The sequence below is a fragment of the Rhea americana genome, unplaced genomic scaffold (genome assembly GCF_003343005.1).
Source record: "Rhea americana isolate MKP2758 unplaced genomic scaffold, rheAme1 scaffold_305, whole genome shotgun sequence".
In the NCBI taxonomy this organism is placed as follows: Eukaryota; Metazoa; Chordata; class Aves; order Rheiformes; family Rheidae; genus Rhea; species Rhea americana.
The window spans coordinates 123,719-147,116 of NW_028186430.1; the positions used below are offsets into that span (position 1 = coordinate 123,719).

At 35.7% G+C, this 23,398-nt stretch overlaps 1 protein-coding gene across 2 annotated transcripts in view; it reads right to left on the reverse strand.

Annotated features, from left to right (window-relative positions):
- The window catches only part of KCTD5 (potassium channel tetramerization domain containing 5), a 37,147-nt gene that overhangs the window by 7,782 nt on the left and 5,967 nt on the right, over positions 1-23,398 (reverse strand). The window contains exons 2-6 of one of the 2 annotated variants that reach the window (XM_085309853.1): positions 19,804-19,912; positions 18,594-18,685; positions 16,775-16,870; positions 13,503-13,619; positions 7,558-7,683 (exon numbers count right to left, since the gene is read on the reverse strand). In XM_085309853.1, coding sequence (XP_085165979.1) covers positions 7,558-7,683; positions 13,503-13,619; positions 16,775-16,870; positions 18,594-18,685; positions 19,804-19,912 — 540 coding nt within the window. The remainder of the gene's footprint in view (positions 1-7,557; positions 7,684-13,502; positions 13,620-16,774; positions 16,871-18,593; positions 18,686-19,803; positions 19,913-23,398) is intronic. The other variant, XM_085309854.1, reaches the window with a different exon arrangement.

Here is a 23,398-nt window from a genome sequence, read left to right on the forward strand (position 1 = left end):
CCTAAACAAAGCTCCAAAATATACTGAGCACAAGCACTGAACAACATTCACCAGTAACTGAAATTATCTCTAGCAACACTTCATTTTCTTTTGTTTCTTGGCTGTTTTCCTGATGTCAGGGAAGAGCTCTTGATTTCAAAAGCTGAAAGAAAGCAAAGGCATGATCCCCAGGAAAGGGCCATAGCTGTCTTCATTGCAGAATTGTCTTCTATGGTAATTACCATGCAGTTTCATATTAAAACAAACACCTTATGCTAATACTCAGTAGTACATTCTATCCCAAAGGATCCATACAGTCTGACAGTACACACAAAATCTTCAATCTCTGTGCCTAAAAGGTAAAAAGTAGCAACCACTTAGCATAGCAGTTTTACATAGTTTTAAATCGTTTAAGTTTTTGGTTTCTTTTTAATATTGTTAAAATGTTGGTAATTTAATCCTATCAGCCCTTATTAGTCATCAAGCCTAGTAAGTCTTTCACAGGGACTGTAGTCTCTCCCACTCTGCACAGCTCTATGGGATTTTTCAAGGACTGAAGTTCATAAAGAGCCTGTCACGATCTGTATGCCTCAGAAACATTTGAGTACTAACTTAAAAAAAATCCACATTATCCATTGCCCTTCCTGCAGTACCTGGATTTTACTTTGTAGCTAAAAATGTCTTTTTTATTTCATAATCAATACTATTATTGTTCAGAAGTTATGAGATCAGATGACATTGCAGCTGATTTGATAAATTTCCAAATAAAAAAAGATGTTTTGGAGGACTATGAAATGCTTTTAGGCATGTATAGCATGCCAACATTGCTTATTTCATGAAGAGAATTTGCTGTGTGTACTAAATGACTAGCATTTTACAGGAAATTGCAGGAAAAATACAAGTGAATTCTATGAGGACAAGTCAGGCATGGAAAACTTGTCAGTAACTGCTAGCATAAATACACTTAAAAGGGATTAGACAACCTTACAGAAGATAGCGCCATTGATACCTATTTAATACAATGATCTGGATATAGGATTGAAACCAAAATTCCTGAATTGCTGTTTGCTGGAAGTGGGAGAACTGTATCAGGAGATAATTTGATAAATGCTTCACACTTGAACTCTTTCCTTGAATATTAGCAGATGGCCACAGCTGAGAACAACGTATTGGGGAAGATGTCCATACAGTGGATAAAGTTCTGACATAACGTAAGGGTTGGTAAGTGAAACAGTCACCAAGGGAAGCAAAAACATAGCTGAAGCAAGTACTTGTGCAGTTCAAACGTATTATTGGATCATTTTGTGAATCTTTCCCATTTAAAATACAACATTTGAGTTTATTCTTTCCTGGAAGATAAAAAATACTTTGAGGATTAATAGTTAGAACTATTTTTTGTACTTCAAGAACACAGGTAATAGGATAAATCTAGGCCAGATCTAGATGTTGGACTTAACACACTTCACTGAGCCAGTAGTCCAATATAAGGCAGAAACCTCTATCAGATCAAGATATGTTTTAATACAACATTTTACTTGATACTTCTATCTTTATTCAAGAGGAAATGACCTGTGATTAGCAAGCTCTCGTGACAGATACTCCATCCACCTCTGTTTAGACACTGGATGAAAGAGGATCTCTCATAATCATCCACAGTGACTGTCCAAAGAGGGAAAGAGAGAATTGGATTTCATCTATCCGGGTTTACTTCCTGGATACTGAAAAGATGGTTCTCTCTTTCGCAATTTAAAATTACTCCTTTTCTCCTGAGAAAAATGTAAGACAACTACTCCTGAAAATACTAGAGGTTTACTGGACAAAAATGTTGAGAGAAGATGTCTCAGCACTTTCAGATGTCACTAATATTTGAAAATAGTTATGGCAGGTCTTCTCCTAAAATGCCAGTATCTAGGATTGAGCAGTACAGTCTTTTTTTTTTTTTTATTCTTTTTAAAATCTTTTCATCAGAGCTCTGAAGCTGAACAAGGCACCAAAGAAGTTTTCATCTGAGAATGTGCTCTACTAGCTGAACAGAAGCCTTTGTTGATAATGTTCTTCTATACTTACATTTTAGAGCTTTTATCTTCAGAATTTTCTTTCTTTCCATGTTTCTGTTCTGCTTTCCCTCCAGGAGCAGCAGGCCCAGTTGACTTAGAAATGCTCACAGAGCTGAAAACTCTCAGATCCTAAAGGCCTAAGTGCAACTGCTTTTTAGAGAAGCAGAGCTTTAGAATACTTCCTCCCACTCAGAATATATTTGTTGCTAATCAAATAGCTTCTTAAGAGACCGTCCCTCTCTCAGGCAGCCTAGCAATCTTGCATTCAATTCCAGGACAGGGCCAGTTTATTTTTTTTCTCCAATAAAGAACCCTTAATTGCAGCCATTGCACCCTTCCTTGCAGCCATTCCTGAAGACTTGACAAAAAAGCATATTTTACCCCAGAGTAGTTTCTATTAGTACCTGTTAAGACAATAAATTTAGCTTTTTCTCCAACCGTGTTGAAAAAACACTTCAGAGGTAGTATAAGGCTGCTTTTACAGAAAAAAAAAAAGTGCACAGATAAGAAGCTGGAGCTCAGTCTCACACAACTACAAGTCTATAGAATATATGGAGTCCAGTGACTATCTACACACCATATCACTGAACATTCAGTGCTGAGTTATCTTCCAGAAATTGGATAGCAGGATAGACAAGAGCAGTGCTTATAGGCACTTTAGGAAAAAGTTGTAAAAAGTTGTTCTTTCTGATGCTACTTTAAAGGTCACTGCTAGAAAAATCACAGAAGTATCGTGATCTTCAATAAGATGTCTGACTTCTTGACTATAGTGGAAAAAGACCTGCTCCCTCTTCAGAGGGAGAGTTTCCTATGAAATATGTAAGTGTAAAGATCAAATCATTTGCTTGTATTTGCAAGGCCTTGATTTGAAAATCAGAAGATACTTTGATATAGCAATAACAAGTCAAAAATTATCAGATAAGATTTTTGACTATGTTGCACTTTATCTAAGTTTGTTTATTTATTGTCATACCAGACATTTACTGAAAATTTATACTGCTGGTTATCAGATGCCCCAAACATAAATATTTGACAGAAATGTAGTACAAATAAAATAAAAATGAGAAACAATTTTGATCAAAAAGCACCCCCCCCCGAAACTATATGAAGCACTTTTCTTCTCAGCACAGCTTTAAAAGATCTGATCACAATACAACTGATAACAGCAGCATGACTTAGTCTGTCAAAGAAGCAATATCCAGAGCAAGTATTCTGTCATTGCTAACTGTGCCGAAACTATAACCACAAACAAATACACCACCAGGACTAGCCAATGGACAGCACTAGCAGGGTAGGGATTGAATGGGGCTCAAAAAAAGCATGTGGGTAAAATCCTAGGGCAGCTAGTGCTCACCATGACATTTACACTTAATCTGAGTCATTCATATCGTAATCCGTCTCTTCATCCTCGCTCTGAATGGCATGCAGCAAGTATAGAGAAAGGAAGGGAAAAGAAAAGATTGCAAGTGAGTCAGAGCTGCAATGAAGTACAGTCCACTTACACTTGATGCAATTGGGGTGATATTTATTTTTAATCTAGACACCCAGTCTTCATAAGAAAATAATACAGCAGACAATTTCAAGTAGGAACATTATAAAATGCATGAAATTTTCCATTCCCAAATGTCCTAAAGTCAGCAGACGTAAGCTAATAATGCCAAATAACATAACACAGGGAGACATAGAGACAATTTAAATGTATCTATAATGCTGGCACCTTAACTGTGTTTACTCTCACCGATGTGGAAGGATAGCACTTGAGAACCTAACTTTGGATGCAGGCATTATGAACAGGCTTTGGTCACTCCTCCCAAGAGTCAATAGGTCAATAAAATTGTATGAGAAGAATGCTCTTGGAAACACAGGTGGTGCCATGGCTACTAGTAGAAGCCACTGAAATGTTTTAAGTCAATGCCTGGAAGGGGTTAATTTCCTTCACTCGGGTTTACTGGAAATTTACAAGAAAGTCAACTACTAATAGAAGAACTGAGAAAGGCAGGGTGCTTAAATATACTGTAAGCTTGATATCTGGGGAAAGCCGTAACAAATTCTTTTGGTTGTGATTTTTTTTGATGAATTTTGACCAGATATTTTCCTAAAAATGGAAATTGAAGAGTTTATTGATCTAAAATGAGAACATGCAGAAACAGCATGAAACATATTCTGAATAAAAATATAAATGCAAAAGAATGGATATTAAAAAAACACTTTATACAAGACCTGTGCCTAAAGCCCTTGCAAGAACACAGGTTTCACTTACTAATTGATCAGAAATTATTCCAGCTTAAAGTCAGAATCCTGCTAATTCCTGTATGAGAATTAGGTTAGTCGCTTTTTAGAGAACTTCTAAATTGAACAATGGCCTTTTCTTGTTCCTTTTAATTTTTTTATTTTTATAATGGCCTTTTCTTGTTTCTTTTTATTTTTTCTTTTTATATTTACTAACCACTAATATCTCAAAGTATAGCACATTTTCTGCTATTTTATTGCTATACTTTATATCAGCAAAATCACTYATCATGACTGTATTGCCATGCTTTAGGTTCACCAATGTATAATTCAGTTAAGTAGTATACAGGTTTGAGAGGCAGTAAAGACTGCACAGATTCATCGCAGTGGAAGATTCTGATTACAYAGGCATCCCATGTTTGAAAGGTTTAATTGCTACTGTTTCCCTGTGCTAACCCATATAGGCAAACTGTTTGCCAAAAAAGAAGACAAAAGAGAAAAATCTCTTGGAAGGAATGAAGGTGAAGTTTGATTAGATGATCTACTCAGAAAATGCTTTTTCCTGTTTTGATAGTCTAGTACTACTAATTGAAATACCAGTATCTAGTGATATATATAGAATAGTGCATTCTCCTAATAGGAATGATTTCAGAAGCCATAGTAAAGTCTAACTATTCTTTTTGCAGCAGATTGGGTTAGAGAAACCAACAAACTGCTAGTACGTAACTTCTACTGAGACACATTCCAACTTTAAAGATGTGACATTCATGAAGACCAATTCAGACATCAGTAAAAAGATTACAGACTGGAGGATTAAAGTTGGCTAAGCAGTAAACTACTGAGACAACTGCTGTCAAGGATCAGTCAAGATTCCTGATCACAACTGCCAGGAACCTCTCAATCAAAAAGGTATCTATCTCCTCCCCTGCCCTGCATTGGCATGATACATCCCTACAAAATAAAGGATCTATTAAAAACACAAGACAAAATTAATTCCTGTATTTTGGTGTTATCCACACACTGTTAAAGAAACTGAACCACAGGAAGTTCTGCCTGAATATGAGGAGGMACTTCTTCACTGTGAGAGTGACAGAGCACTGGAACAGGTTGCCCAGGGAGGTGGTGGAGTCTCCTTCTCCGGAGCTATTCAAAGCCTGCCTGGATGCAACCCTGTCTAACATGCTCTAGGTGACCCTGCTTGAGCAGGGGCATTGGATTAGATGATCTCCAGAGGTTCCTTCCAACCTTACTGATTCTCTGATTTGCAATGTTATACTTCCAAATAGTAAATAACTAGCCAATGTCTGGGGATAAGTCTCTAAGGTGACTCTCATGGTACCACAAAGAACTTCAGATTGTCTAATGCACTTCCTCAAACTTTGTACAAATGCAACCCTTCTAGCACTTTTATTCTCACATGAACTTCCTTTCTTTTGCCTTACCTCTTTTCCTGCCCTCCCTCAAAAAATAACCTCCAGGTATTTATTTCTCTTTGAAAATCAAATACTTCGATTTACAGCCAGCAGGTTGCTTGTAAAGAAACAGTTTATATTAATATCATACACAGTTCCATCTAAGGTTGATCTTTGAAAATACCACTATCTCATTTACCACTTCATTGCTGAAGTAGCAGCAGTGCAGTACCTCTGGCCTTAGAGAGTGAATAACAGCTACAATTACTGGCTGCAAAAGTCTCCATTATACAGGAAACTGCTTGTTGTCACTAATTACTAGCAACAACTCAATTCTTCCACGGTAGGAAGAGTGAGTGTTTATACCTGTAACTGAAGATTAACTAGTTCTTATTCTTCACCYTGGTCAAATTGTGCTCTGCCACCTTCTCTGAAATGATGATCAAGGAGGTCTAAGATTTAGTTTCTCTCAGAGCTACTGAATGTACAGGAGTCATACTGCATTCTGGACTACCTTTTCTGTTCATTTTTTAATAATTTGGTTCGATATTCTGCATATTTTCCATTCAGTTAAGGATGCAATGCAACTCTGGGAACTACAGAAGTGCTTTCTCGCCAAAGATTTACTACAATTCCTTATCAAGATGTATATTATGTTCAAGAATTACATTTTTTATTTCAGGAACATATCCCAGCCCCGAACTATTACCATACGTGTCTAATCATCAGCTTCACATTTTTCCAGAAGCATCACAGCAAAGGCAGACCTTGTACAGGGTTTTAGAAAAACAGCATCATGGCTTAGCCAGGTTCACTGTTTACCCTTGATTAATTTAATCGCTTGTAACCTTTTGTAAGATTTATCTTAACTGTGACAAAATAAAAGGAAGTGATTGTTCCATTAAAAATCCAGCATAAAGCTTTGAGTATTTTTATAGTTTCAGCATGACTAAGTTACAAGCCACAGAAAGTAGTGAAGTGGTTACAGTACATTTGGGGCCCCAGTATCAAGACCTAGTTCACTTTTTAGCATTATTTACCTTTTGAACTTCAAGATTTGTTTCCTGGAAGATGATTCTTGAAAATGCAATCCTTGATGTTTAACCAATTGTTTCCCATTTGAATATACTAAATTAAAAGCTTTTAAGCCAACTACAGAAGTAGCCATCTCCTCACACAAGGCAACAGTACCATGATAGAAACTGTATGATACACATCAAAGAGAAGAACAGTATAATTCACTTTACAATTCAGCCATGTCTTTTCTTTTTTTAAAAAAATCTTTTCCTTGTACAAATGCTGAAAGATAAATGATGAAACTATTAAGATATTGTACCCATTGCAATGTCTTTGTAAAGCTGGTTACAGAAAGAAAAGAGAACCAGATGGAAACTTGAAAAAAGCAAGCAAACAAATAGCTTAATTTAGGAGGAATGTATCTTATAACATATTGCAGAGGACTATTTTTCAGGAGGAGCATATTACATCCACATTCTTGACAGTGAGACTTCTTCAGTAGAGCTCAAGCAAGAGAAAATTTTCAACTGTATCAGTGGCAGAATGAGAAACCTTTTAAATGTGTGAGAAAAAATATAGATTCTCAGATGTAAACAGCAAACGTTTACCAGCGTTCAAACAACTTGACAGATATCAGAAACAATACAGCATGGTCTATTTAAAGAACCTATTTTATACGTACAACAAATGTATGCTGACTGTACCATTTACATTCTTTTGTACAATGAACAGGGAATCATTATTCTTTGAGGGGAGGAAGAACGCAATTAATGGTCTAGAAGAGAGGTAGGCCTAGCACAACTTAGCCAAGCCCACCTGCTTTAACACCATTCATTTCTTTACTCCAATGTCTAGTAACTTACCTTTGCTTTTTCACTGGGTTCACTGGTTGTGCCATAGGGAGTGTTATGCAATTCTTTTGAGACAACACACAGAAATTCAGCCTGATCTTCATTGCCATAGTTATAGGAAGAACCAATACTAACCAGCTGAAAAAAGAAAAAAAGTCAATTGCATTTCCTCATAAAATAATTTCCATCAATTATCATCATTAACACAAACACCCCTCACTCTTCAGACTGCGGGCTGTGCCTGAAGCATGATTCTCCACTTTACTGCAAATACATTTTAATATTGACAAACACACTGACATTCTGATGGTAAGATAGACATAGCTTTTCTCTTTAAACATTCACAAATTGAATGGCTTAAGGTTATGATTACACTGTCAAAGAAAAGGATACAGAGGTAGGCCAGTGGAGAAGCAGCCTGAGTCCTGTTATTTATTGGAAAGCTTCCTGTCCCCCAAAGTTAAATTGTAAAAAATCTGTATGTGGTGTCTCAGTGTGGCATGATTAAACACGTAAATGGTTGCATGCAAGAAGCACTCTACCCTGAAGGGACACCTATCACTTTACTTACACAATGATGGCCCTTCTAGTAAAACATACTTTGGGTGGATGAAGCTGAAATCTGCATTTGATTGGAAAGCAGAAGACACAGCATGGTGGGACACTAAGACTAACATTTGAAATTCATATGCACTCCTACAGGAAAGTTAATTAAGGAAGCATTACAAGTGGAAGCCCTGTATAATGAAATGTGACTTATTTACAAGTCTCTAAAAGTCTCAGTGTTGAATGATGACAATTTACTGAGAAAGAAGTCATCAGTATTGCCTCATATGCAATGTGTTTATCAAATGGCAGAAGTTTTATATAACTTTTCTTACCTTACACACAGTACACTTGCCTAATGCTAAAAGTTTTACATAGCCTGCCTTTTCCAGCTAGAATCAATTCAGATGTAGCTAGATTTGTTTTCTAAAGGGTTTATTTCAAACGCATGATAAGATTATGTATGGTATTGTAATTATTGACACAGATCAAGGACCTAAATATAAACCTGTTGCACACAGTGCATGTAAATGTCAATACCACAACTATACTAAATCTACCTACCAAGCCACCACAGACATGTGATAAGGCTGTTCTGTTCCCCAGTTCATATACTGATTTTCAACTCCTTTATGACAGAAATTATTAGTCCAAAATCCAGATCACTAATCAGTCTCTATTACATTATTGCTGTGCCCTGATTATAGGCCCAAAGAAAAAGCTCAACTTGTTTTCTTAGGGCAGCAGCATTTGAAGCAGTCTATGATTCTCCGTCTAAAAGCAAACTCTGTACTTACATCAGACTAACAGAGCAACAAAGACAGTGAAAGACTTGTTAAAGCAGGGAAGGTGTAGCCAAAATGGACTCTCACTCTAGGATCCGTACTTGAGGGATAAGACTATTCCTCCAACAAAAGCAGAGAGCAAGTCATGGTTAAAAGCAGCTTCCATGCAGCATTCTCATTAGAGAATAAGCTCTCACTATATTTTTAAAAGAAGACAGGACAGAGGTACTCAGATGATACAATATTATGTTAAGACAGCCACGCAAGCATCTCAACGGATGGATACAGACAATGTCTACAGATAGCAGCAGGCACTATGCCTACACAGTGAACCAACCTGATGCCAGTTCTAGGCAATATCAAAGTTTTTGGACCTGGATGGTCTTACAGTATCTCTAATATCAGACTTATGTCCCACTCTTCATGGCCCAACCTCCACTCTTACTGTATCCTGCTTAGGGCTACAGCAATGCTATTTGCAGGGCCTTTCTTGTTAAGGAGGGAGAAACTAAAATTGTTGGAAGGAAAGCTGAATATTTTGCAGTCTCCACCATATTATATTTGTCTGATTTGAAATCACAAACCCCATAAAATAACATAGTTGCTTAGTTGCACAGAATGGACTACGAAAGTTCATTCTAGCCTGGGTTGAAAAGCCATCCCAGTATTACTTCATTTATGGAGGTGATTTGTTGATTCTCTTCCCTATCAGCAATAAGTACTGTACACAAATTTTCAGAAAAAAAGCTAAGTTGGCTCTAAGCCTGTTAAAACGGCACAAAATTTAGTCTATGTATTATATAGCAATTTACCAACTATATAATACAAACACAGTAACTACTTCAATTGCCAGGGTGAAATGTAAAGAATATTTTAAACAGTGTTTTTAACCATCTTAAAAGCCCCCMAAAAATGTATTCATTTAAATAAACCCTACAAAATTTACMTTCCCTGATGGGGATTTTGAAAAATAAAATTCATGTATATCATTTAATTTAGTATATAATCAACTTTCTTCTTGCAAAACTGCAAGAACTGGATATCAGATAAATTATGGTAACAGCTGTAGTTATTAACCTACCGGAAGAAGGAAAAATTTGACTTCACTGATTGACACTCAACACAAATAAATGATCTCTCCATAAACAGATGTGATACAAGCCTCTAACATCAGCCAAATCATGAACCCTGGTTTAACAACAAAATGTCTTTAGTAGATGGCTACTTAAAATCCCCCATTCATGCTTTAGTTGACCCTTTGGACTTGATTCATTTTAGGAGACATGGTAGACTGACTATTTGTTAACTAGGAGGGAAAAAAACTATTGAGTTTTCTGGCAGCGTAAGTCTGGATTACTTTTTTTGCCATTATTGATCAGTCGGTGCATTTCAAGATAAAGTTTCTTTTGTAATGTTAAATACTATTTCTTCAAAACTCAGCTGCACTATACTGTTGTAAGCAATTCCATACATCTGCAATTGAGAATGTATTTGTATAGCGTCAAAAGCACACTAGAAACTTTGTTATAGCTTCTAGAGATGCATCAGCAGCAGTAAGGGGAAGGGCAGAAAAGAAACAATGGAAAATTGTAGATTAAAACTTAATTGCAGATTAGAACTGCATGGTAGTGCCAGAAAATGTGATAAGAAATAAAGCAATATTATGCATTGATATTCCATAAGCCATCTCAGCATTCCCAGTATTGGTAGGTACACTTTGAAAACGATGCTGAAATACTGGAAGGAATTGTTAATTAATTTAAAAAAATAGCAGCAAATCAGAATAATTTGAGGTCTTTATGTAAACCATGCATTACAATGAATAGCAAGAGGCTTTCAGGTTATCCAGCCTAGTGTTTCTCAAACATTTGGAAAGTACAAACCTTTTTTGGTTCATGGGGCCTAAGCAGATAAGAGGTGTAATGACCAAGAACGCAAGGAAGGGGAGGGGGGAAAAGAAAGCATATTTTCATAGTTTTGAATGTTTTTTGGTTTGGGGTTTTTTAACTATAATTTGTTTCATTATACTTTTTACTAACACATTATGATCCTGCTTGAGGTCCCTGTGAGCCCAAACAGGGTCATAAATAAGCACAGGAAAAATGTCACTCTTAAATATCACAGAAAATTCAGTTGATAAAGATCTATTCATTGTTTGCATAAAATAAGGCTGCTGACACTAGTAGGCTGCCAGCTGCAACTAACAAAGGCAGGGATGGAAAGCATTTAAATATTTTTGTTAACAGAAATAGAGTTATTTGCATTACACTGAAGACAGAAATGACCAGAGGGAAGCTCCTGTCCCATAAAGCTTGAATTTTAAAGATCAAAGACAGCCATCAGAAAGCGTCAGAAAGGAAAAAAAAAATGGCACAAGTAATGGTGGACAGAGACCACCTGATGCCTAGATATGGTCAGGCTTGTTTTCAAGGAAGAAAAGAGTTAATAATGATTTAAGGGACAATAATGAAGTAACTTTTTGAAGAACTTTTCCTGAGTCTGCAGGTCTGTAAGAAAAAAAAAAAAGTTTTTTAAAAATTGTTTAAGAAAAGCAGATGATAAAATTGGTATAGCTGACAGAATAGTTCAACTACAAGTAAATCATTCCTACATCAAGTTATTCAATGGCAGCAGAACATATAAATCTCTTCCAGTCTTAAATCAAGGACTGCACACCAACAAGCTGTACTTGGACAAAATGGTTGATGCCCTCACCTTACTTCTAAAGTGAAAGAATCTCATGCATACTTGAATGCCGGAGACAGGTCTCAAACCAGTTACATTTCAATACCTTTTCTTTACAGAATTGCTATCCTGGTACAATGATACTGAGTTAGAATCTACATAACACATTTACAGGACAAAATTAGTAATAGTACTGCCATCACAGATAACCACTCCAACTTGCACAAGCAATATGTTGCCTACCTGCCTTTGTCTTCTTACCACAGGAGTTATTTATATTAATTATCCCTTCTATTTCATGACTACCAATTTCSTTCTTTCTGTGGTGGTCTGATTCTCAAACCAGGGAAAACTCATAAAAATTATTCTCAACTTCTATTTAGCTTAGATTCTTACTGTTTTTATTTCAGATCTGGAGAACTGTTTGTATATTGGAAAGCTCTTTTATTTATTATACTATCAGTTGACAGAATAAGAGATTCTCAAATTTCTTATAGGATCAAGTTGCATAATGTAAGAACAGCCTCCACTTCTTTTAGAGTTATATTGTGTTCATTCCACTGCCTTTTCAAAGGGTTTGCAAAAGGCTACTAAAATACATATACAGCAGCCTTTAGCTCAGTACTGATGACTGACAAGCATATTGATTTCAGGCCTCTTAAGGATGAGATTTATCAACCGTCAGACCTCAACTGTAAGTGGAAGGAAAGTTTATTCATTTCCAAAATTTTACAGAATTCTATACTGCCTTCCCTCATCTCCCATTTTATTACTTTGAATTTTACTTTGTACTCTCTAGGACAACATCACAGTGTCTGTACCCTAGGCATTCTTAGCAATAGCTCAGATACCCTTCAGTTCCAAGAAGCTGGCAAACCCAGTAAATTAATACCACATTCCAAATATTACCTATATAACTGCAAGAAAGAGATACTGTTTAGTGCCTTCTGGAATATACTTAGGCATCAGTCTAGGTTTAAAATTTGGAATTGCATGACTAAGTGACCATGTAAATTCACAAGCAAGTTTCTGCTCATACAGTCACTTTACTGAGATGTTATCTTAATGATGTTACACTAGTTTCTCAGACCGAAAAACCATGTAGCAAGGAACAGAACAAGTTTTCTCTGAGTATTTTATTAATGAAAACTACTACAGAACACCAGGTTCCCAAATAGCTGCACACAAACCACTTCAAAATGAAGCATAACAAGGTAAAGAAATGGGAACTGCTTCCAGGGTTACTGCCTAGCAAAAATAAACTTCTCAAACTCTCAACACTGGAAAGTAACACAGCAATTTAAAAAGCAGTAACTTCATGGCAAGGGGAACAGGAAAGATRAGATAGCCTAAAAAGACAAGTGGGTGAACTTACTAGTCTTCATTAGGAGTTCAAGGAAGTTTCCTAAGAAAAAGAACAGGATATTTCCTCCTCTTGATAAGGATTTTAAAACTAAGTATAGTTTTTTTTTTCTCCCCTCTCTCCTCTGCCTTTTCAGGAATAAAGAACTTGGGAGTCAAAACTTAATTTGTTATTAGATGTATGAAATATATTAAAATTGGAACAACAAATAAGAGAAATGTCTTTTTCTGAAATCAGTGAACTCAGAGCTTTTTGCAGCTCCTGATGTTTAAATTGCACATCTTTTACTCAACAAGTATGGATCAAAGGCTGTTAACTTTGGAGGAAGATGTAAGAAGGTAAGAATTCTTAAGAAAAATCTTTGACTCAAAAGTTTAAATAACTAGGATTTTTTTTAAGCAAAATGAACATTCATGACGTGTAATGAAATACTATGAATATAAATAAAAGTCAGTCACAAATACACACAAACTACTACGTGCTGTACACCCAGAAATATAGTGGAATGATTTGAAAGCAGCAGAAATGCAAGAAGGCCAAGCATATTGGTGTGAGGGCAAAAAAATGGTGTGACACACCTCACTGCAGCATTTCTGGAAGCATCTCTCTTCCCCTTTCACTTCCCGTGACACTATCAGGAGATACTCTGACTGCTGGGCCCGGCCACAGCCGTACTGGGAACTTATACTGACAAGCTGGAATAACCAATCAGAGCAAAACACAAAAAAAAAAAAAAAAAAAAAAAAAAAAAAAAAACACTTTGTAAAGCTGAAGCACATAACCATTACCCAATTGCACAAATAAGAGATGATCTCAAATGTTCAGGTAACATTTACTTGCCACTAGGACAGATTACTATCAAGCTACAACTTTAACTTCAATATACTTAAATTTTGTGGAAGCAGTTGCAAAGCCCTTTGTAATTTCAGGGCAAGTTAGAGTTACTGATTGTAAATCAGAAAGCTACCAATAGCACTGTGGAATTGCCAACTAGTCTGAAAAAAATCTAAATGAAGTTTCTGGCATTATCAAAGTGAGAGCACTGTTCTCCTGTGATACACACCAATTGCAGAAGGCAACACATATAAGACCGGAAAATGTTACATAAAGCACTGCATCCAGTCTAGGTATGGAAGAACCTTGTCTTGTTCCAGATGTTGGTATAGAAAATATGGCTATGGAAATGTATGTAGTCAATTAGAAGAAAAAAGTTGAGAGTTTATAAATTGGTTTTAAAAGAGGAAATTTACAGAAGAACCAAGAAGAGACCTGTAGTGTAAAAAATTGTTTGTCTTGTTCCCAGGAAAGTCAATACCAAGARCTTTGTTCATAATTGCCAAATATCTAATAATCCAGAAGTTCACAACAATCTCAGCTAAATTTCTTAGCTTCTCATTACAAGAAGTATTTTATCTTAATAATACACTGCAATGCTTAAYCCAAATTAAAGCAGCCTGCCAGTGCACTTGAGAAAGATCAGAGCTTTAAATTAAGAACTAGACAACAATTGCCTATACAGAGTAAATTGAAGATTACTGATGATGAAAAGGCTCATGATCAGTAATTTATATTCTGCTACTGTCACGTGAATAATTTTGAAGGGAGCAGCTAAATACTGTCCTCCTCATGTAGTAAATCTATTTAAGACAGCATTGTAGTACCAGACTCAGGCTATATTAATAATTAAATTTACATGACAAGCCTGTCTAAAGCCTTTGCATTTAGAAATATTATAGAGCCCCAAGTTTCTTACTATGCAGTAATGCCAAATTTTTTTTTTTCTGATTGCCTGAAGAGGTAACAATTTAAGCTTGAACCATCTACAGCATAATTCTGTGAAATCGCAAAAGTGGGGCAGTACAACTACTTTTAAGTATTTTGCTCTAATGAAAAACACTTCTTTGGGGTAGTTTTTGGACTGGAATTGATATATAATTGTAGTTTGCATTGTTTCACTCATTTATAGTCTCTGAAAAAGTACAACAACGCAACCCCATAAGCCTATCAGAAGTTTAACACTTTCCTATTTATCACATCCAGTTGTATTTTAAGAAAAATTTTCAAACATTCTAAGGGAAAGAAACATTTTTAATCAAAATCAGTCACTGAATTATGTTATATGGGGCACAGAGCACAAGGAATCTCAATCCACAGAAACAGTACTCCTCTGAGAAAGTAGGTAACTTCTGTCCCACCAGTGATCTATATCAGCATGATAGATGCCATTCCAAAGATTGCTTCTGGAGCATGCTGCTTAGTAAGACAGATCTGTTTAGAAAAAAGGATGACAGAAATGCTACAGTGTTCTCAGTTCTTAACCATAAAACCGTTTAGATTACACTGAAAGTTATTATCATGTTGCAAGTGAATGATGTCTACCAAAAGCAGGCCTACAATACAATCAGAGAATGGCCTAGGCTGAGGTAATGAAATTGAATAATAAGGGACCATACATCTGTTGCATCTATCAACCTCAAACTAGATGCCCAAGTGAGAACAATGTGGGGAAGAGAATGCAAGGAGAAAGCTGGATGAAACAAGGAGATAGTACACAAAAAAAGAAAAATCACTAGAATTTTTCCAAAATACAAATTCTAAAAGAGATTATAATAGTTCTTTCTAAAGTTGCACTGTCAAAGCAGTATTACTCCCAAATACAATATTCCCAAAGAATACAAGGTTTTTGGACAGGTTAAAGTTACAGTACCATCTGATCAGTTAACAAGTGAAGAATCTCTATTTGTATTGCAAGTTGATTTCTCATGACTAAGAAGAACGTCCAGGAAATTTCATCAACGCACTGGTCAAAAAAATAGTCACATGGATTAAGTAAGAGCTTTTTTCAGTGACCTAAACAACATTCAGCTTTTAGCATGTCAAATGGATCTTTAATACTTGAGCCAGAGAACTGAAGCACAAGAAACTTTTTGTGTACTGGACTAGTTTATTTGATCATGACTTTCTCTATGACACGAGTCCCTTGCACATTCCACTGAATAAAAACAAAACAATCACAGGTCTCTGTGATATATTTTTTTAAAAAAACGTTACTTTACGGTGTTATTGGAGGAAGACTACAGGATAGAAGGCTTGTGTTTATTCCAATATTTCCTACCAGAGAGGCACTAGGCATTGCTAAGCACTTGTGTCTCACTTGAGAGTTAACAGATTCATTGCTTCAATGCCATTAGATATTCTGGTAGGTTATGATCACAACGGATGAAGATGCCATGTAGCTAATTTCTTATTGACAGTGATTATCAAAGATAATAATAGAAAGGTTTTCTTGTAATCTTACAATTTATTCTTCAGTATACATGCAAACATATTTTTATGCAGTGCAGAGAAGGGAAACATTTACATAGCTCACGTCCATCCAGCTTCACAGTTGCACTTGTTAATTTAATTACTCCCTCTGATGGGTATCAGTCCTTTTCCCGAAGAGCCATTTGATTGGGCCTAACAAACATTATCTCCCAATATCCTCTCTTTTACCTCGAGGTTTTAAAATWTGACCTACCGTTAGCATAAACTCATAATAGTTCCAGCTTTTTGATTTATTCAGCTTTAAAATGTTCTCTTGCAAATCCTGAAGAACTACATTTGAAACATGATGTAAGTATTTTTATAGGAAGTCATCTCAGTCTAACTCCAGGAGAACTACAGATTTTGTGTTTTTTGACAAACAAGCACACAGATACCAGATTTTAATTTAGCTGTGTATCTTTTTATCTGTCCAGTTTCYGATAATGATTGCTCTAAAAAGAACAGAATTGACTTTCTACTTCTCTTTTCAATCCTAACTGAATTTTTAGAGGACTTTGTAATTCTATCCTGTATGTTTTGTTACCTGTTCAAATTTCCAGCCATCAGACATTGTGGAGACCATTTGAGTGAGTTCCTCTTCCTGGCACTGCAGCACCCTGTACACGTGTTTGACTGGCACCTTCAGAAAGAAATATAAGATGCTCAATAYGGCATGGAATTCACCATCTTCATAATTTGTCTGAAATCTCCCTCATTCTATAGAAACAGTAATCAGCAACACCTTGAAAACCACAAGATCGGTGGCCATTTATCCTTTAGCTATGTCAGCATTATGCTTTAAGTCCTTAATTCCTTTCTTAATTCCGAGTTTGGACTCTGGCAAAGGCATACCTAATCTGTAGGCCTAGAATTTATATTGAAATAAGTTGCAGCTAGGAATGTATTTTTTGGCAGTTCTTCTGTTTCTTTATTATGTTATTATTTTAACTTGTGGAAATGTGATTTGTTCAGAATGGTATTACAGAAGATTCAAACATAGTAATGCTCAGGGATGAAAAGAGCTAAGCTTTGCAAATATGTTGGTACTCAAAATAAATATACTCATCAGTAATAACATAATAATCTTAAGACTTATCCATAAGGAGTTGACCTTCCTGCACTGTTCTAGAAAGCTCAGACATAGTGTCTGCAAAGTAGCGAACCACATCATCAACACAGGGATTTACTAAMCAAAACAAAACAAAAAAGCAGATCTCAAAATTCAAAGCTAGTTATGCAGAGGTCTACCTAATTTTATGGACTGTCTGACCATATTCCAAAATCTCTTTATGTCCCTGCAAACCTTCCCCTCTAAAGCAATGAATAAGTAGGACTACATCAGCTGAAACCCTTTCAAAAAATGCTGTCAGAGCAACTCTGCTATCCCATGACCCAGTCTCAAGAGAAATTTGGCAACAGTTTGTAGCATCTTCACAAGGACCCAGTTACCAGCAAAAGCCAGAACAGCAGAGTTAGAGAACCATCACAAACTTGTATACTTTCCTTAATTAGCAGTTTCTCTGTTAATATTCACTTTCATGAAGAAATATTCATAAACTGATTTGAGAAGAAGCTGAGTCTTCTCAACTACAGGACACCATAAATAAAGTAACTTTGCTACAAAAGTCTGTAACAGGAGCGAGAGGATGAAATAAACATGCAACAAAAATGGATTAGAAGAGTGATTTGTATGTACACTAACAACATAGATTTGAAGAAGAGTTGAAAGGATAAAATCTTGGGCCATTACAGTACACACAATAATGTTTTAACCTTTATTTTTTTCTGATTCAGTTGTAGTCTAATGCTTTAAAGATGTACTTGCTTCCCCTTGGGAAGCTACTTGAATAAGGCACACATCAAATGATCCTTCCTTCTACAGAAGGATTTATTTTAGGTAAGAATACTCCAATTGCTGAATTTATCCATTCCAACTCTGGTTAGGATTTCAAAGACAGTAGTTATACTATAGCTAGGCAATCTCATCATATTCAGAGTACTTAAACACATATGAGAAAAATACATGCTATTCAAGCTGTTTTCTAAAATAACTATTTCCAGAAATAATATTATGACAAATTCCAATATTACTAGACATTTTTGAACAATTCTTTGGAATGCCTTCAGATTTTGAAGAACTGGAAGTATGTGCTTGTGCCCTTCGTAAACAAGCTGGCAGGTTCTGAAGGCTAAGAATGTTAATTTTTGTATAGTAATGGCTCCAGCTCAGCTTATGGAGGAGGCAGCCATTCAATGTCTGAGGAAATGAGCAGTTAAGAAAAAAAAAAAAAAAAAGAAAAAGAAACTCATCCACTACTTCCTATAGAACAAATAATCAGAAGCACAGTAGGAAACAGCCTCACCTGTGAGATTTTGCTGTCTCTTTCTCTTATTTTGTCCTTTACCAGCTTTATTAGTGATGTGATGTTGTAGAATTCAGCCTCTTCCAGTACACCTAGTAAGAGAACATTTTTTGAAAAGAAAGTGTAAACAAAGGTTCCAGGCCAAAACCACTAACCTGTTCCCGAGATCTCTACAGCTATAGGAAATGATTCATTTTGCCCTACAAGCTGGATTCAAGCCCATATAGTTCAAGGCTTAGGTCATTCTGAAGAACTGTCCTAAGAAAAGAATGAAGTAAACTGGTACTATTTCACATACAGAATTAAAGTCAGCCAAGACAGAAAAGGAGCAGAAATGCCGTTCCACAACAGACTGATGGACTAGTCTCAGGTCCAGTGTCAAGCAGAAATGCTAAAGAAAAATCTAAATACTCCTACTGAAAAGCTCTGCAAAGGCCAGGATCCAGAACATTTTTCTTCCTAGCTGTCATTTGAGATCTTACATCCTGAACATCATCTTAAAGATTTTGACTGCTGCAGCACTTAAGCACTAACTTACATGTTCAAACCTTATTTGTCCTCCTTCACATATACTGCGTGTTTAACAACGCATATTCAAACCATATTTCACATTACTGCTTGCTATTATTGTTAGATTATTTCTCTTTGATCAGTATCTTCTCAACACAGGTTTTCCTACTACAGTTTAAAAGACTCTTCCTCCACCAGAGTAAAACTGATGAATTGCAGACCGAGACGGAATAGCCAGTAGGTGGGAGGGAATTTACTCTTTGACAACATATTTCACACATCTGAACATCTCAGAACTTCATTTATTTTGTTTTACATCTTCTAAAGCTTGTTTTGCAGCCAGTATTCTTTTGCTTGAAGAAGGCTGAAAGTAGCTGTTTCACAGGGTCACACAGGAAAGATACAAGATTATATGATACAAGGCATCTGACCACATGGCTGAATATTTACGTTTTGTTTCTAACCGGGGGCAGTGTCTGTGTTTTTGAAATCAAAATCATACTCAAAACCTTCAAGTAATAGTATATAGTACTGTTCTATACTGTTAGTATAGAATTGTACCATACCAATCAGCTCTGAGATTGACTGAAATACTAAACTGATTAAGATTTACCAATATGTGAGTTTTTTTTTTTTAATTGCAAAACTGTGAGAATAATGAGAAAGTGACAAAAAAGCAAGAGATTTAATAATGTCCTACCTTCCTCAGCTAGGTCCTTGTTAATAACCAGTTTCCCATGTCTGAGATAGTTCAGCACTGGCCCAAAGTAGGTCGGATCTCTGTCTATTAAATAGGCACCTGTTTCATCCTATATTTAAAAAACAAACAAACAAACAAAAACAAAAAAACCCACAAAACACACACACAGCCAAAAAAGCACAGTGATCTGACTGCTCAAGCAGGTGTTCAGATATAGGCAAAATACGCAAAGTAAAATTTAAGTCATCAAAAGGGATTCAACAATGTAATTGTAACTATATTAGCCTGATCACTGGAAGAACTTACCACTTCCTGGACAACTACTTCTACCTGACTGATTCCCCCCTTATCAAGAGAATGAGCATCACTGAACAGGACAAAAAGAAACAGAGATAAGCTGTCTCTTACTAAAACACCAAACCATTGTTAGTATGAAAGATTAAAGCAGTAAGTGAGAACACTGAAAATCAGGGTTAAAAGCAATACATAAAGCAGGAAACTATCATTTTAGTTGGAAACCTGAAGAATCAGAACAAAAGCATCCTAGTGAGATTCATATGCTGTTTTTTTTTTTTTTAATTAAAACCAAACAAATCTATCTTTTCTTTAACCTCAACACTTTGTTCTAAAATATTTTGTTTCTGTCCTATCTCAGGAGTACAAATACTAACAAGGTATTGAGAACAGCTGCATACCAAGCAATGGCTCTATGCACATCTTTGAAATAAAAATAAGCTGGAAGATGCAATTCCTACCTCACACAGCCAAAGAAAGAACAGATCAAACTGTTACTGATGCTCAGTTTACTGAATGTAATGTAGCATTCTGTGGAATGCAAAATGCAGTTCTAGAAATTCTCCTACATACCTGATATTCTTGACAAGGAGATACAGGAGCAAAACTGATTATTTCCTATATAATTTGAAGTTTAAGTGTGAACATGTGTGATCAATGCAACACTGGCATACCTTGTGTTCACTAGAATTCTAAGGAAGACTATTGGTAGCGTGGATGTCCAACAGATTCACGAGTCCTTCCTACTATCAAGTGGATCACTAACAATATTAATCCTTTAGTTCCTACAGTTTCACTGTAATAGATATCCTACAAACAAATTCTGTAGAGTTGTGGCAACACCCACAAAGATTTTTTCTTCTAATATTCTAGTAAATAGTACAGGAGATACTAAATAGGCTAAATATAAACAATCCTAGCTAAATTTGAATCATTCTCCCTAAGAGCTATAAGTGATAAATACTGCTCCACGCAAAAGAATTTCACTGACCCAATCCCCTGCATTTGGAAATTAATGCTGATACGTAAACATTTGATTACTGAAACTGTGATACCTGAAAGCTCTCCCTACTTAACACTATCTAAAGTTTTTAGTATGTGTCATTGGAAAACCAGACTGTGGATGTAATTTCAGGCATGTAGATCTAGTTTCTGGAAAGCTGTGTTTGTCTAACAACCAGAATTACAAACTAAAGGTTTGATGCTCCAGAGGAGTACGCAGTCCTGTTTTAGAGTAATTAAGTGAAAGGATGCTACATTTTATGTAAAATTAACTATTTTAATCTATGAAGGTGTTCAAGAAAACAACTGCTAATGTATTAAAACGTGCTGTCATTAAGCTACACTCAGAGCAGACAGTGCTTGATAAAGTCTAATCACAGATTATTCTATGAGCTAAACTCATGGTCTCACAGAAGTGAGACTACACACCAAAAACAGTAGATAGATGACATTCATTAAATGGTATATTTTCAATATGTTTCACATTTAAATACATTTACATTACCCAGACACTTCAAGAATAATGATCTACAGGTATAGTGTAAAGAAACTGAATTAGCTGATGACTGTACAACTATAAATTGAAGAGCATTATTTAATACAGGAATTTGGAAACGCAGATTTAAAACTGATAAAAAGATTGTTTTTGAAAAAAAGCAGTTTTGGGTTATCAGTTTGCAAAGAATTAAGAAACATATGAACTTACAAAAATCAAAAGTCATCTGAAACAGGGGATACACTAGCTTCTTTCCAGTCTCTAGAAAAAGTTTCTTCAGTAAGAATATCATTCTGCTCTCTTACACTTTTTGTTTTCTCACATCACCCTCCAAAGCAATACTGCAATGGGTGTTGCGCTACATGACCTGGCATTAAACAGACTAGTGGATCACACAGGAGCAAAACATGCAGCAGTTTAAGCGAAATCTCAGGTAACAATAGTTATTTCATTTCTTGCACAAAAGAAATCAAAATCTTATTTTCTATGCCTATGCATCACAGCATTTGAAATTATTCTTAACAGAGCAGATTTCTCTACACTAACCAAGCTACCAACAAAAAGCTTAATTTTTCAAAACCAAGAAAGGAACAAGCTATGTGCCAAGCCTTCTCTTTCAACTCCCACCAAATGATGGGTCACCTGTACTAACTTAATTCATTATCCTAGTGTATACAGAGCTCATTATTAGCACCCGTACCAAACATGCTTTATACTTACTGGTAGCATCAAATCTGTGAAACACTGGATGTAATTGCTTTTATCTTCTAGCTATTTTTAACCCTTTCCTCAGCATACACAAACTTTTTTCCATCTTATCATACTTCATCTAACTTTTTCCTCCTCTATTATACTCATTACTTTCCTAACCAAGTTTCCTTTTTCACCATATTATCATCTGGAATCTATAAAAATGCTTAGTATTAACACAGATAAATACAAATACCATACCAAATATATTTATAATATACCATATAGAGTACCAGCTCATTACTGTCATAGTTTACTCTATGAATTCTTTAAGGCAACAACGTTTTTTTTTTCTTTTTTTAAGTAATTATTATACCATAAAGTATAAGAATTTGGGGTTTCTTTYTTCTTCTCTTTTTGTTTTTTAAAAAAGAATAATTACCAACAGTTGAAGTTTAAGAATTGTTTAACTTCCTAGTGTGAGCAATCCAAATTCTGTCAGTAGGAGAGATTCACTTTAGTATATAAATTCCATGCAAAACTATGAAGAGACTAAACAGTTCAGAATAACTGGTCACTTTTACTTACATTACAGATCTGAAAAACATGCATTCATAAACATTCCCCCCACCCACCCCCCCAAAAAAAAGAGCTATATGGGTTGGATTTTGCTCCTATAAACTCACTCATGCTATGGACAAGTGCCAGGGAGTCAAGACTCAAAATGCAAATCATTTGATAAAGAATATTATAACCATATGCAAAAGATGCATAGGTAAGCGAGGCATAAAACTGACTTCCTAGGCTTCTTCCTGTAGAAAATAGCCTCTCACTCCTCCTTTAGCGAGCTGTCTGATTACTCTTCAACACGCACTAAGTACTTGATGTTGAAATCTCTCTAAGAAAAGCAGCTTACACTAGGACTTTAAGGAAATTTGCGTAAACATAAATCCCAATAAATGCAGACCCAGTAATACGGCATGGGTCTCAAAGTATGGGTCATATGATTGTATTTGTTCCACACCCTCAGAATATTAAGTCAGCAGTGGCTTCATCCATATGCCATGAAAACACACTTTACTCTCATATGTAATCAGCATTTGGGAGACTCTT